This window comes from Telmatherina bonti (assembly GCF_933228915.1).
Source record: "Telmatherina bonti genome assembly, chromosome: 17".
Classification (NCBI taxonomy): Eukaryota; Metazoa; Chordata; class Actinopteri; order Atheriniformes; family Telmatherinidae; genus Telmatherina; species Telmatherina bonti.
In genome coordinates, this window is record NC_136615.1 from 32,062,944 (window position 1) to 32,078,122 (window position 15,179).

Here is a 15,179-nt window from a genome sequence, read left to right on the forward strand (position 1 = left end):
ATCCCATAGAGATCAATAAAGTCCAGTTTAAGTCAAAGTCTAAATTGTAAACAGATGGGAAGGACTGCTTGTGCAACTGTGATCGGATTTCACACAGCTGAAAAAAATTATTATTAACACATGCTTGTGCAACTTTGACTTGTCATAGATTTTTATTAGATAAAAAAAAAAAAGGAATCTCTTCAGTGGTGTTGGGCTTTAATCTGCTCCTCTAACCACCTCTCCAGCTTTGGACAAGACCCGCTGGCATGGCACAGATGTAGCTGGTAACTGCAAATATCTCTTAGCAAGGCAGAAGAGGTTTGGGTACACAGTTTTTCCTGTTGCCCAGTAGCCTATTTGAGCGGGTCTTCAGCTTTGGAGAAGATTCTGCCAAATACCGCTGGACCTTCTGCATATATATATATATATATATATATATATATATATATATATATATATATATATATATATACATATATACATATATACATACATATATATATATATATATATATATATATATATATATATATATATATGTATATATATATATATATACGTATATATGTATATATATATATATGTATATATATATATACGTATATATATATATATGTATATATATATATATACGTATATATATATATATATGTATATATATATACGTATATATATATATATGTATATATATACATATATATATATATATATATATATATATATATATATATATATATATATATATATATATATATATATATATATATATATATATATATGATGTCTATGAATCATCAGAACCAAGGCTGGATTATCCAGTGAGCATTATGGGCGATGGTAAGGGGGCCCCTGGAACACTCTGGGCCCATGGGCCTGTGCAATTTCCATCCGGCCCTGATCGGAACAATTCTAGTCACACTTCCGTGTCAGCCGGCCTCGAGCGTAACATCCCTACGAGTACCTTCTGTTTTATTCACATACCGTGTTCAGTCTGTGGTTTTATTTTGTAGTCCTGAAGCGGAAGTGCGTGTTGCATCGTCAGACGCTTGCAGGACGTCATCACCCGGCAGTAGCTGAAGGAATCTGGCTTTCGCATCATACTGACCTGAGAGTCACCCTGTGGGAGTTCAGCACACTCGTGGAACCCACCACAGAGAGCACAAGTGTCTGAACTGTATCTGAGCTGGAAGAAGGACTTTTATCTACAGAGAACTGAAGAAGTTAGCATGATGGCAGTTCTGGGCAGCGCCGGTCGCCTGATTCAATGTGAGTGTGTCTGTGCAGCGATGGGTTCAAAATGAGCTCCGGAACATTTAGGATTAACTATTTATTTAATTTTAATCTGGGATGATAAAAATAAGGTCTTGTTTTTTGTGAGTTTGACACAGCAGATGGTGTTTTGCTAATAATAGTTACTTAACACGTTTCTGACATTGACAGCGGTGTATAAAAGGAGTATGTTAAGATAAAGAGAATATGGAAATGCAATTTCCGGTTTGGCATTTCTCAGCGTAACAATATGCTATCATTAAAATTAGGTTTTATAGGCCAATAAAGCAGGGGAATGCAAAGAAGTCCCGAGTCTTTGTTTTAAATTTGTACAATTTCTTCATTTATCCTTGCTAATCCCTTAAATAATCCGAAATATATAATATTTGTTGTTAAATCGGCTTTTATTTTTTGAGCACCTGCAGGTGTTTCCGGTCGTAACGGTGTAAATCTCATACACTTGACGAATAGTCCGTTACTTTACGTGTCTGTTTAACGTCAATGTTACATAATGAACTTATCCCCCGCCAGTGCTGCATCTATCAGCGATAAGCTGCTCAGTGAATGCAACCCTTATCGGTTTCCATTCGTGAGCGCGAAGGAAAGAAACGAACATTTTTACGCAGTTACACAACTGCAGAGTTTGGAACTTGCGTAATGTATCAGACCCCCTGCCGGCCATTCGGAGTATTACAGGTTATGAAAGTGAATCCACTTTATTGATACAGCACTATTTATGAAAGTAAACATTTTCCAAAGTGATGCACAGAATAAACAAAAACAATGTTACAATACTAAAATATCAATAAAAACAAAGTAATAAACTTAAAATCAATCCAATAAACAGATTTAAAAAAAACTATAGATGATTTAATAAAAAATAAAGATATAAATAAATAATAAAATAAAATAAATAAATGAAAATAAATAAATAAAATAAAAACAAATAGATAAATAATAAAATAAAAAACAAATAAATAATAATAAAATAAAACTAAAAAGACACACAGAGGACCACACAACTCATGAGGTGTTAAAAGCCAGAGAATAAAAGTGAGTCCTAAGACGAGACTTAAAACATTGCAGGGTGGGGGCTGTTTTGACATGGGGGGGGCAGGGCATTTCACAGTTTAAGTCCAGCCACAAAAAAAGGCCCTGTTTCCCATGAGTTTTAAGCCTCGTCTTCGGGACCATAAGCTGAAGCTGGCCCTCTGACCTCAGAGCATGCGGCGGAGTATAAATTTGGATGAGGTCAGAAATGTATTTTGGAGCCAGTCCATTTAACACCTTAAAAACAAAGAACAAAATCTTAAAATCAAATCTAAAAACAACAGGAAGCTGGAATACCTGCACATACATATGAGTAAAACACAGAACGTTCAAACCCCTCACCAGCTGAGGTTCAAACCTGTGACCTATATGCAGCCTGGTGAGAAGAACATGAATTTGTTCGACATTTTAGCATCCGTCTTTTTACAAACCTTTTTAGTGGGAACGTGTTGTTTTGACAGGTTTGATGAAATATTCAAAGCCAGGAAAGTTCAAGAGTCACATACATCACATTCCCAGTTGGACTGGACCAGTAAAAATATACTTAATAACCTATAGATAATATGTTTTACCCTTCTATCTTAGTGCAAACTGGTAAATTACATTATAAACAATCACATTTATTGGAACATTTAAGCAGATTCAACATTTACTGTAAATATGTATATATATATATATATATATATATATATATATATATATATATATATATATATATATATATATAATAAATATATTAGGGGTGGGAAAATCGAATAAAGAAATCGAATATCAGTATCTCTTGTTTCACAATTTTGAAATAGATTTTTCTTTTTTTCAAATTTTTTTTTTTTTTTAAATTCATTATACAATTTTTCTCATTTTTACTATTTTTATTGATCTTTTTACTTGTCTTCTTGGGCATTGTAGCAGCAGAATGATGGTCTGGCTACTGTGTTGTTTTTCCTCATTGAAATCAAGAAAAATGAAGAGCAATTGAATCGGCACCCACAAATCAAATCGGGACAAACGTATATCGTCACAGCCCTAATACATTATATATATATATATATATATATATATATATATATATATATATGTATATATATATATATATATATGTATATATATATATGTATATATATGTGTATATATATATATGTGTATATATATATATATATATATATGTGTATATATATATATATATATATGTATATATATATGTGTATATATGTGTATGTATGTATGTATATATATATATATATATATATATATATATATATGTATATACCTATTAATATTTCCCCCCCCTCCCCAGCTTGGGGACCCTGGTCGGCCGTATGTTTGACAGCATTGACTTCAACTTTTCCCTGAAATAAATTTTTTGCTACATGGCACACTTTTGGCCTGATGGCATGTCCAGTCAGAATAAAAGTCTGACGTGTAAACATGTCAGTTTATCCGATCAACCTCGATCAAAAGGAACTTTTAATCCTTTGGAAAATTATGGGGAGCACAACAAAACAGGAGTGTCGTAGAAATGTTTTTGTTCGAGTTAAAGATTATTAAGCATCCTAACGGACTAAAAGGTTCAAAAACTCAAAAAAGAAAAACCCTTTTCTTCCTCACTAGTAGGTACTTTGCATGTCCAAAGCGTCATGATCATATTGAATCTATCATGTAAAAAACAACTGATCGGATCACTTTAGTGTCCATGTAAACATGTCAGCGAGAATCTCTGATCTGATCGATTCCGTTTGGATAAATCATGTACCTACCAATGTAAACACAGCTAATGAATGGTGTCCCTTCACTCCTTTAGTTGCCAGGAGCAGCGTCGGCCTGAGTGTGAGGAGACGCTCCACCGCCGCCGCTTTAGCCCAGAGTGCACCTCCAGACCTACAAGAGAACAGGTATCACACACACTCGCTCATCTTTATAGTTTTCTGGTATGTTGTGTCAGTAAACATTTAGGTCAGATGACCTTGACACAGGAAGGGCTGTGTGGTGATGATGGCTGCAGCAGCGACTTGTAATGGTCCGAATGTAAAGCTGAATGTTGAACCAACGTTGCAGACTTCTCAGTCAGCTGTTTAACCGCATGTAAAGCTGATGCCAGGTCTGTTTCAGTCTGTTGACATAAAAATGAATTTAACTGAAAGTTTAATGCTTAACTTTTATAATAAATGGACTTTTTATGCCTATTGAAGATTAAACTGAATATTAAATCCGATTCATCCAGCCTGAATTTCTTCTGTTATCTTCAGATAATGTCTTCTGAAAATACGTTCAGGCTTTAACAAAGTCAAAGTGGAAAAGCTGGTTTGTGGAGGAAATGGAAGACTAATCTGATTTGAACAGAAAACTCTGAACAGGACTGGACCAGTTTATGCAAAAATAGGCGATTATTCTGGATCAAGGCCAAATATGGACAAGTTAATCAAAACTTTGTGCTTTCATGGCTGCGCAGGAATGTAAACCTGCACTGTTGAAAGAGACTCGTTGCTACGATGGACATGAGTTTGAGCGTGAAGGCCTTCTGGTTCAACCTGTGAAACCTCAACTAAAATCTCTGGAGTTGACTTTCCTGTAAGAGCCAGACTTTTGCTCACAGAGCAGGCGTGGGGTTGGCATGAGGAAATAAACCTTGTTTTTATTGTGCATGCTTTTTTTCAAAAACAGAAAGGGGGGTAAATGCCGAGCTGGAAGTTTAATAGCATGACTCAGCATCCAGAAAGCAGCTCTGACACAACAGACAAGTGGAAAAAGTTTTATGTTGCTGCTGTTTTCAGTTAACAAAATCTAAGTTCTGTTAGATTTGAACAAAGCTGAGCCCGTGTAAAATGTTGTGAAGAAGCTGAGTGGATCTTCCACAGTGGGCCTGTTGTTGAGCAGATAACACTGTCCTTGTTTGACCTGCCAGCTGTCTGGTTAACTCCTGCTTTCGCTCCATGTCTGCTCCCACAGTTGGCTTTCTGACGTTTAAAGCAAATTCTTCAGAGCCGTTCGAACATCAAGAATCTGATTAAGACACAAATTTCACGGCAGACATTCGGACGTGTCGTGGTGAAGGAGGAATAGCGCTAGCTTCTGATTTTGAGAACTTTTCATTACTGTCATAAAAAGACTTTTATCTGGTCTTTTTCTGCCGTGACAAGTTCTATTTACTGTAAGAAAAGCCTGCTATCGCAAATATTTAGTAATCAAGACGAGAAGCAAATGTTAAGCTAATTCAGCTAATGCTAGTTTTACTAACAACAAAGTAAAATAAGCTAATAAAGATCAGCTTTGGTTAATAAACCAAGAAAACTAATGTACCAGCTTTGCAATGCAACAGACTGAAATCTAATGCTTGGGACGTTTATTAAATATTAAATGTGTCATGAAAAATATTAGCTGCTTAAAAGCAAAGATAGATTTTGCAAATGAGCTGAAATGAGCAGCGTACTTCTTTAAGAAATAATGATAATAGAAGACTCATTTGAAGACAGTTCAGCTTGATGGTAATTCCCTGTCTGATGCTTATATACTGGCTTTCCACTGTGTCTGCTGCCGTCATTTCCTGGTTTTCTGACAACATTTAAAGGAATGAGTGGATGTTTTAAGACTTTAGACACAGTATTAGTTTAATAAAACACAACTGGTTAGCTGTGTGTGTGTGTGTGTGTGTGTTGAGACAGTAGAAGCCATTCAGAAGTATGTTTCAACCAAACGCAACATATTTAGATATGAATAATAAGGGGATTTGCTGTGTATCGGTTCGAATAAGACTAAATTATTAAGGTATTCTTTGGATTTATTCCTGCAGGAAACCTAAAACAGGCATCCTGATGCTGAACATGGGAGGACCTGAGAAACTAGAGGATGTTCATGACTTCCTGCTTCGGCTCTTTATGGACACAGACCTGATAAAACTTCCTGTACAGAAGTATGAGCACGCTCACACGCGACACAACCTCTGTGTTTCTGTGTTCTCTGGACCAACAAAGCATCGCCACAGTTAACCCGTGTTGGGCTGTGTCTTGTTTGAATGTGAGCTGGAATGGAGGCTGTGGTGAAAGTTGCAAGATGAAGCCAGTTTAAGTCACGAGGAAAGAAGCTGATTTATCAGAGGATGCTGTGTAAAAACAATCTCTTTATTCTCGCTTCCTCTTTCTTTTTGGCAGTGGTGAGAGGAAAACTAAGAAATGAGGAAGCTGTTGGGTCTTTTTTTGTTTCTTAATAACAGAGGTGTATAAAGTAGAAGTAGAAAGAAGAAGTCCTGTCTGGCAGCTCTTTCCCACCAGTCACTAAACCAGGTGGATTTAATCAGCTCAGCTCCACTGCAGGTAGAGGAGCCTGTTAGTGAAAACATCTGGCAGGACTTCTACTTTATTTTTACTTCTACTTTATACACGTTTGATAAAAACAGACAAGCCTCATGTTTTAGTGAATTTAGAGACAAAACCCTTAACACCTAGATCTGAATCAACATCAACAAGAATGATGTTTTTCTCATTTTAAGATCACTTGTTGCAGCTTTAGGAGTTCTGTAAATTAAAATGTTGAATTTTCTTCAGGTCCAATTTAGTTTTTAGTCCCAGTTTACAGATTAAAAACGACTTAAATGTCTGTCTTTTTTCTACATTTCTTCCATTTTTCTTGCTCTTAGGTCTTTTGAAGTCCATTTTTAGTGTCAGTTTCTCCATCATTTGTGTCTGTCTGCTGCTGTTTCCCAACAAACACTTGTTTCCCCCTCACATATTCACCTCAAAGATTACCAGAGTTTAAAACCAAAGTATTACCCAAGATTTAACAATGTCTTTCCAAAAAGAAACCGATGGACCAAAGGATTTAAGTAGTTTAGGAAGTCTGTATTTGGACACATCAGAAATTTGTGACAGTTGTTTAAAATGATTATTTTACATTTTTTCCAACAGTGTGACTGAACAATTCACTCTTGATTTTGGGGGGAGATTATAAAAAGGAAAACTAACTAAACGTTTCCATGAGAGTTCTCTCTACTTCTGTGACAGAATGCAAATATTTCCAAATGTCACCAACCTATATTTAATCCCAGAGGAACTGAACTTTTTTTTTTGTTTCATGGCAGTTGACAGCATTGAAGAAAGATGTTTTCTCTTCTTCAAATTAGCAAACATGTTTTTTTTTTGTCTGTTTTAACATGTGTTGCTGTTGCTCATGTATTTCTCAGCTTGTCTTCCTGCAGTGCTCCTGATGATTGTTTACTTTGTTTTCTTAGAGGCTGTAGGATGATTCTGTTCTGTGTATTTTCACTTCTGGTAGCTGGTTGTCTGCTTTATCTAGGTTTTGGTTTAGATTGTACAGTTGTTAACGTTGCTTTCTGAGGGATTGCGCTTTGCGTTGGATGGTTTTATAAACCCCGACAACTCAACATGTCAGATTTTGATGGTACTTAAAGTGTCGGACCCTTCATGTTGTCTCTGTTTTAACAGATCTTGGGAGGTGAAATAAGCAAAAGGCTACGTTCAGATCAGACATATGTGGCTGAAATCCAATTTCTTTTGTCATTTAGTGACTCAGATGAGATTATTTCATGGCAGTGTGAACAGACTAAGTCACATGAAGTCTGATATTTTAAACTTTGATTTGGACTATTTTTGTATATTGTCTATTCTACAGTCACTTGGCAGATCAATTGTACGTAATTTAAATCTGATACAGGTCTGATTTTTTTTGGAATGTGCCTGCAGCCTGAACAGGAACAGCTAAATTTTAGAATTAGTGAGTACACACATGGACTAAGTTATTGTGCAGTCTATGAAAGAAAAACTCACAATGGTCACAGAAAAGTAATGATAAATAAAAATTCTATGAAACTTAACCGATGAAAGTCAGACATTGCTTTTTAACCATGACTCAACAGAATTATGTGAAAAATAACCTCATGAAACCCAAGAAAAGACTGAAAATAATTTGTATACAATGTTAATCTAACGCGTGTCCACTAATTAGCATCCCAGGTGTCTGCAATCTTCTAACCAGTCAGTGGGCCTATATATCGGGCTGCAGGTAGTCACTGTGCTGTTTGGTGTTTCGCTGTGTACCACGCTCAACATGGACCAGAAGTTATTACTTACTATGTACTTATCATGTAATTTCCCATGTTACGACCGAAAAGACAACCAGCAGGTGGCGGACTTGGTTTACTTCCGGCCCGCTAATCTAAAGCGGAATTAAGTAAGAACATGTTTCCATGTAAAGCTCCATTCGGAATTATTATTTCCATGTAAACTCATAGGAAATAACTAGGGATCAATACCAAGCGTGTGTACTGGCACTTGGTATTAATAAAAGTGTGCTACTACCACAACTAATACCCGATACCACACTAGTCAAACCAGTGCAGATGTTATTGATGACATGCTTCGGACATGTTTTAAAAGAAATAAATGCCTTGAATGTTAAAATGTGACATTTTTTGATACACTAAAAGCCAGATCTTTGTTTGAAAACCACACATTTATAGTTGTATTTAGGTAAAATGTGCCAAATCAGAATAAAACCTGTTGAACTTGTTAGATCTGTAATGTTATTATATTTGTATTGGTGAGGTAACTTCAGAAAGGATGGGTCATTTATTACAACCGAATGAAATCTTACACAGTTATAACAGCAGTAATGACCATAGACACAATAATGTTCACATAAACACATCTGGTATCGGCAGATATTGGCTATTGGATAATCAAATTCCAGATATCGGTATCCAATCGGAACTCCCAAAAAGTGGAATGGTGCATTAATAGAAATAAGATTTAGTTTGGAATAATCCAATTCCAAATTATTAATTCCGAAGAAAAAAAAAAAAATCATGTAACTGTACCCAATGTGAGTTTTTCTTTCATTGTCCGAAGGGTAAAAAACAAATTTGTCCACTTGTGTGGATTGGAAGGATACAACAGTCCAAAGTAGACTTGAGGGGTCGTAACGCAATATAAGTATTTGACGTGAAATGGGCGTAAAATCGAGAGCCTAAAAAATATGTTCAGTCTTAAGACTGCATTTGACACGACACCCACAGTAAAACTTGGATCTAATCATCAGATTTGATCGCTAACATTTGCAATGTGAGCATAGCCTTGACGTTTTAGGGCAAATCTCATGTACTTCTTTTTGACTTATCATTTTTACATGGTAAAGGAGGTGAAGTTATAGTGCTTATTGAGCCCCTCAACAGGGGTGTGAGAGCCAGTTTGGATGCTGGATGGTAACTTTAGTCCCTCCACTATTGTTAAGAATAATGCAGAACTGGTAGGACAGACGGGTGTTTCAGGAAACGGCACACTGCTCCTCCAGGTAGCTGGTGATAAAGCGTAGTAGTGGAATTATTTAATACTCTTAATAACTTCCACGTCGTCCAGATGAGACCAGTCCAAAAAGAAAGTAACTTGTTCTGTAATTGTTATTCACTTTTCAGTGTTTGCTGTTGTTCTGATGTAATAACATGTAATAACACTCTGATTTGCAGTAAACTGGGTCCATTCATTGCTAAGAGGCGCACACCAAAGATCCAGGAGCAGTACAGCAAGATCGGAGGAGGCTCGCCCATCAAGCACTGGACCTCCATGCAGGGAGAAGGCATGGTGAAGCTGCTGGATGAGCTCAGCCCAGACACTGGTGAGCAACTGGAAACCATTCAGTTTGGTGTCTCTGTTGGCTTTAAAGGTTCCTGTTCAGGGCAAAAAGGTTTGTTTGATAGAAATCAGGGAGGACAAATCACCCTGCTGGTTCATGCTGTTGGTGTGTGGAGTGGAGATAGCAACGGAGGAAGGCGTGTCTCCTCACACGCCTGCAGCACACCTCACTGATAAACACCAACCAGTAGATTTGGGCGGAAAACTGGTCCACAAGAACTGGAAGACCAGTTTAACCATTTCAGATGATTTCAGTAGACTAATGTTTCCTTTTGTGTTCATTGTTTAGTGAAAAGTTGAAATAAAATGCTGCTGGTTTAATAAATGTTTCCTTTTTCAGCTCCTCATAAGTTCTACATCGGTTTCCGGTATGTTAACCCGCTGACGGAGGAAGCCATTGAGGAAATGGAGAAGGATGGAGTAGAGAGAGCCGTGGCCTTTACGCAGTACCCTCAGTACAGCTGCTCCACCACAGGTAGCTGCCACCCTCAGAGGAAAAGCTTTTATTTCATGTCCACATCAGTTTGTGGCGTCTTACTGTTAATGCCCCTCCATGCCTTTAATTTTAGCTCCATACATTGAGGTAAAGAAGCACTTTATGAGTGTGTGAAGGATTAGTAACATGTAAAAGGCTGTATCCAACATAAACAGCCTGCAAGCTGCTGTATAAACATCAGCTAATCACCAGTTTGTAAAACACTTCAGTGCAGATTTGATGCTTTAAGTCCAGTGGAGATCTTCTGTCCTGCAGCTTTTAGATGCTTGTTGAATGAAAAGGCTAATTTCCGTCTCCTACACGTCTTTCGGCTCTGCAGAGGCCTGTAAACGAGACATTCGTTTGGTGCAAGTGTGTTGGAAAACAGCTGCATCTAAAGTTTTCCGATGGTAGATCTCCAGGACCGGACTTGCTTTAACACAAGGTTTCTCCCCCGGTCCTCTGGTACCACTGCCCTGCGTGTTTTAGATGTTTTCCTACTCCAACACACCTGATTTAGATGTCTTTGTCAAGTTCTTTGCAAGCCTGTTTATGAGTCATTTATTACCCCCTCCAACGGTTACCAACGGTGGCTGTTGAGGGCTTACCACCCTGCAGTGTTTCCCTGCTGCGATACACTTGACTCAGATCAACAGATTATTAACGGGTCGGTACAGATTGTGATAACAAGTTGTTGGAGAACCTTTTCATTTGAATGAGATGTGTTGTAGCAAGGAAACACCGAACCTGCAGGATGGTTGACGACTGCAGATGGTGAACGAAGCGCACGCAGGCCGTGTCAGCTGAGACCCACTGCTGTCAGGGGTTCAGGTGGATCTGATCATATGCTCTTTGATTGGAAGTTTCACAGTTTTTAACAGTATTTTCCATGCATGGCCTGGGATTAACCACATTCTACTGATTCAGAGAAGAATTACTGCAGCAGATTGTAGAGAAACTGTCCAGATAACTAAACGTCCTCAGTGTCTTCACCGTCGCCATGAATCCGTCTTTCTCCGCGGAGCTTATCAGCACGGCTCTTCCGCCGTATGGTTTATGATGACGTCTGTTAACCTGATCCAACTCGAGTGTCCAAGTCTCCACATGCTCAGGTAAAACTGGAAAAGATGAAGGATCAGCATCTTCATTCTTCCGTACCTGCAGCATGTTTGTCTTCAGCATCACTTTCTGCATCTATTTTCACTGCTTTTCATCTCCAGAAACAAAGCTGCTCCGCTGCTTGTCTGGTAACAAACCGTCTGGCAAGTCGTCAGGCGTATAGAACGAGTTTATATTAGAACAAAACTACAAGCTGTTGTAGGGAGCAACAGGAAGGATGCGTGTAAAACTGGTTGGAGGAATTACATTTATTAAGACAAATGAAAGCAACATAAAATAAACTGGTGCTGCTAAAAGCTAAAAGTTATCCAATCCTGTGTAGCAGATTAGCAGGAACCAGACAATGAACTCTGGACATGAGATTTTCTTTTGGTTGATTTGCTTTTTAAAGTTGGATTTTTTGTGTATTTATTGCATAGTTTTAACTAAACACCCTCAGGAGTTAAACCACTTCTGTCCTCAGGTCGGAGCTGTCTTATAAAGAAACATTTTCACATGTTTAAAGCTTTTTTCCCCACATGGAGACATGCTTTCAAACCCATGCAGAGGTCCTGAAACGCTGCTTTTGAGCAAGGCATGGTGTTTACAGTGCGATGGGAGATTTTCTGACACGAGTCTGGTTTGTTGTGTGAACAGGCAGCAGTCTCAACGCCATCTACCGTTACTACAGCAACAGAGGAGAAAGGCCCAAAATGAGCTGGAGCGTCATCGACCGTTGGCCAACACACCCTCTGCTGGTGGAGGTTGGACACACACACACACACACACACACACACACACACACCCCACTATTTTCACATGCAATGTGAACAGTCCATTAAACACATTTATGCTGTAATTCACTGATGAATACTGAACTATTGAACGTACCAAAGCTCTTTTCTGAAACCACGTCTTAACCCGGAGCTTTGGGAGCGACCGCTTGGTCCTCATGTTGACAGGAAGTTCCTACCTGATGGTTTCCTGTTCGTATTTACTCTCCATCAGAATATAATGAGAATAAAAAAAAAAACTTTAGTCATTATATCCTAATGCCAAAAATTTGTGACAGTGTCTAATGAAGTCATTAGACGTAAATCCAATCAGATAAATAAACAAATAAATAAGAACAAATAAATTAAATATGAATAATATAAGTATATATAGAAAATATAAATAGGTATGAATAATAAATATAAAACAAATAAATATGTGAATAATGTCAGTATATATAAATTATATTAAAAAAAATAAGTATGAATAACATAAGTAAGTAAGTATAAATTAATAATATAAATAAAATAACTATAAATAAATAAGTAAAGTCAGAAAGGCTATTTGATTTAAACTATAGACTTTTTAACGGCGATTATTGTTAAAAAAAAAAAAAAGAACCAAAAAAACCCCACAATTTTCTGATTATCATGATTTTTCATGTTAACTTCTCAACACTATAAATGTTTAAACCCACATGAACACTGAACTTGAACTTGGCTGAAACATGGAAAAAGACATGCAGGAGGAGATTAAAACATGTAAGATGCTTTCTGTGTCTGTAAAAGATGGAAGATCGAAAAAATTACCCACACTGGTTCGTTAAGACCAAAATACTGCAAGAATGCAGCCAAGCGACTCTGTCAGCAGCAGCGTTGTGGCGAGAAACCAAGATCCAGTTCAGCTTTATTCCATGTTTTATGTCGTCCAGCGGTCTGGTTGCAGGTCTGCTGCTGGATCAGGTGGAAACGTGAATAAAGATGTTCAGATGAGAAAAAAAAGCCTGAAAGTCATGTTTTTTCTGTGTGTGTGTCTCTGTGTGTGTGTGTGTGTGCGTCCAGTGTTTTGCAGAACATGTCCGAAACGAACTGTTGAAGTTTCCAGAAGAAAAGCGAGACGATGTTGTGATTTTGTTCTCGGCACACTCGCTCCCCATGGCCGTAAGTATCAGAGGTTGCTGTCCTTTATGCTACCAGTCCTCCCAGTTACCAGCAGCACTGGCAGATAGCAGCTGGGCTCCTGATTAAGAAGGAATTAAACTTATATTTACTAATAAATGAACTATGAGGACTATACATTCAGGCCACTTTATCAGGTTCATCTTGCTAGAACCAGGTTGGACCCTCTTTAGGCTTGTAGATCTTGTGTGTGAAAATCCCAGTAAACACTCAGACCAACAACCATGCTGCGTTTAAAGTCACGTAAATCTGAGTCTGATCTGCAGGTTTATCCACTAACAGCAGCTAGTTTTCTTTGTCTCTCATTTATATTTAACTTAGATAGTTTTTGGTGCTCCTGACAGTTGGTAGCTTCGTCCTCCGCCGGGGGAATAACGATCATAAGGTTGGCTTGTTTGTGTTTATGTTGTCTGTGTTTATATTGGCCAGTGGTTTCCAAACTTTTTCTGCAGGGTCCCCTTTTCATCGACAACAATGACATCAAGCCCCCCCCCCCCCCCCCCCCCGTCTCATGAACCAAAGAAACATACTAAGAAATGCATCTTTAGTTTTAGTGGCTGCATTGTAGGTAACTATAATTAACTGTATCAGTATTATTATCTATTCTTCTGCTTCAGTGGGAAACATTTGAAACCAGCATTCTCTGCAAACTACTACTTTAGTAAAACTACTTAGCTACATAAGATAGTTGGATAGTTTATTTCTAAAGTAACCTGCAGGCTTTTCTTTGTGCTCAGGATGACAAGTCCCCAGTTATATTCCTCATTAATGAAATAATATTTTGGTACATGCAAAAGACTGCGTTCTCATTATTACTATTACTGGTCAAGCAGGGACAGATAAGCTCCATCATAGTTTGTTCTCTTTCTTTATTACTTGAAGTTTCTCTTGTTGATTTATCATCATTTCCTATTAGTACAAATTTAAAAACTCCCAAGTTTTATTTAGCCTTGCCCCCCCCCCCCCCCCCCCCATGTGTGATAACTCTGGGCTGCCCCCCAGTTTGGGAACCACTGATATAGGCGATATGGGTGTATATGCGTACATATCTGATTTTTCTCTTTCTCTATGAGGCGTTTTCTCTTCTTTCTCTTTCCCTTTGTCTTTCTGTCTCTCTTCTGTCCTCTCTGGTCTGCTCCAGCTGTAGAAACTCTGTAATGCAAACAATTACACACAATAAACAAAATAAGATCCATAAAATCAAGGGGATCATCATACCAGTACAGCTCCACTTGGCAGAGTAAATCCGCAGCATCCAGACCATCAGTCTGCTGCTTAAATGCTGGATGAGTCACACAAAAAAAGTCACGTAAATCTCCGTTCTTCCTCATTCTGATGCTCAGTTTGAACCCCAGCAGGTCGTGGTGGGCACCAACGTCTACATGACTTATTTAACAATGATTTCATGCTAAACTTTTTCTTGGCGTATTTGGGGAAAAGTATTTAAACAGCAGAATGAAAGTTTCTCTGTGGAGGAGAAAACACAAACAGGACGGGAAACAGTGAAGTTTGCATTGCAGGCTTCTTGTAGGCAGTTAAAATACACACTCAGGTGTGTTCCTCATAAGGCCAGAAAACACAACAACAGAAGTGTTGTTAGTTATCTGTGTCTAACCTCTGCGTCTTCGCTGACGGCATGAATGTTCTACTAGAACCAGGTTTTACTTCAACAGAATGAGTAAATTAAAAAGATGCAACAACACAAATATGACTCGG

The 15,179-nt window shown here is 37.8% G+C and overlaps 1 protein-coding gene across 1 annotated transcript in view; it reads left to right on the forward strand.

Moving 5' to 3' along the window:
* The first annotated feature begins 1,040 nt into the window (after positions 1 to 1,040).
* The window catches only part of fech (ferrochelatase), a 33,410-nt gene continuing 19,271 nt past the window's right edge, over positions 1,041 to 15,179 (forward strand). The window contains exons 1-7 of the mRNA XM_079257275.1: positions 1,041 to 1,248; positions 4,103 to 4,193; positions 6,089 to 6,208; positions 9,773 to 9,921; positions 10,279 to 10,413; positions 12,169 to 12,275; positions 13,347 to 13,445. Of these exons, the coding sequence (XP_079113401.1) occupies positions 1,209 to 1,248; positions 4,103 to 4,193; positions 6,089 to 6,208; positions 9,773 to 9,921; positions 10,279 to 10,413; positions 12,169 to 12,275; positions 13,347 to 13,445 (741 nt within the window). The 5' untranslated portion in view covers positions 1,041 to 1,208. The remainder of the gene's footprint in view (positions 1,249 to 4,102; positions 4,194 to 6,088; positions 6,209 to 9,772; positions 9,922 to 10,278; positions 10,414 to 12,168; positions 12,276 to 13,346; positions 13,446 to 15,179) is intronic.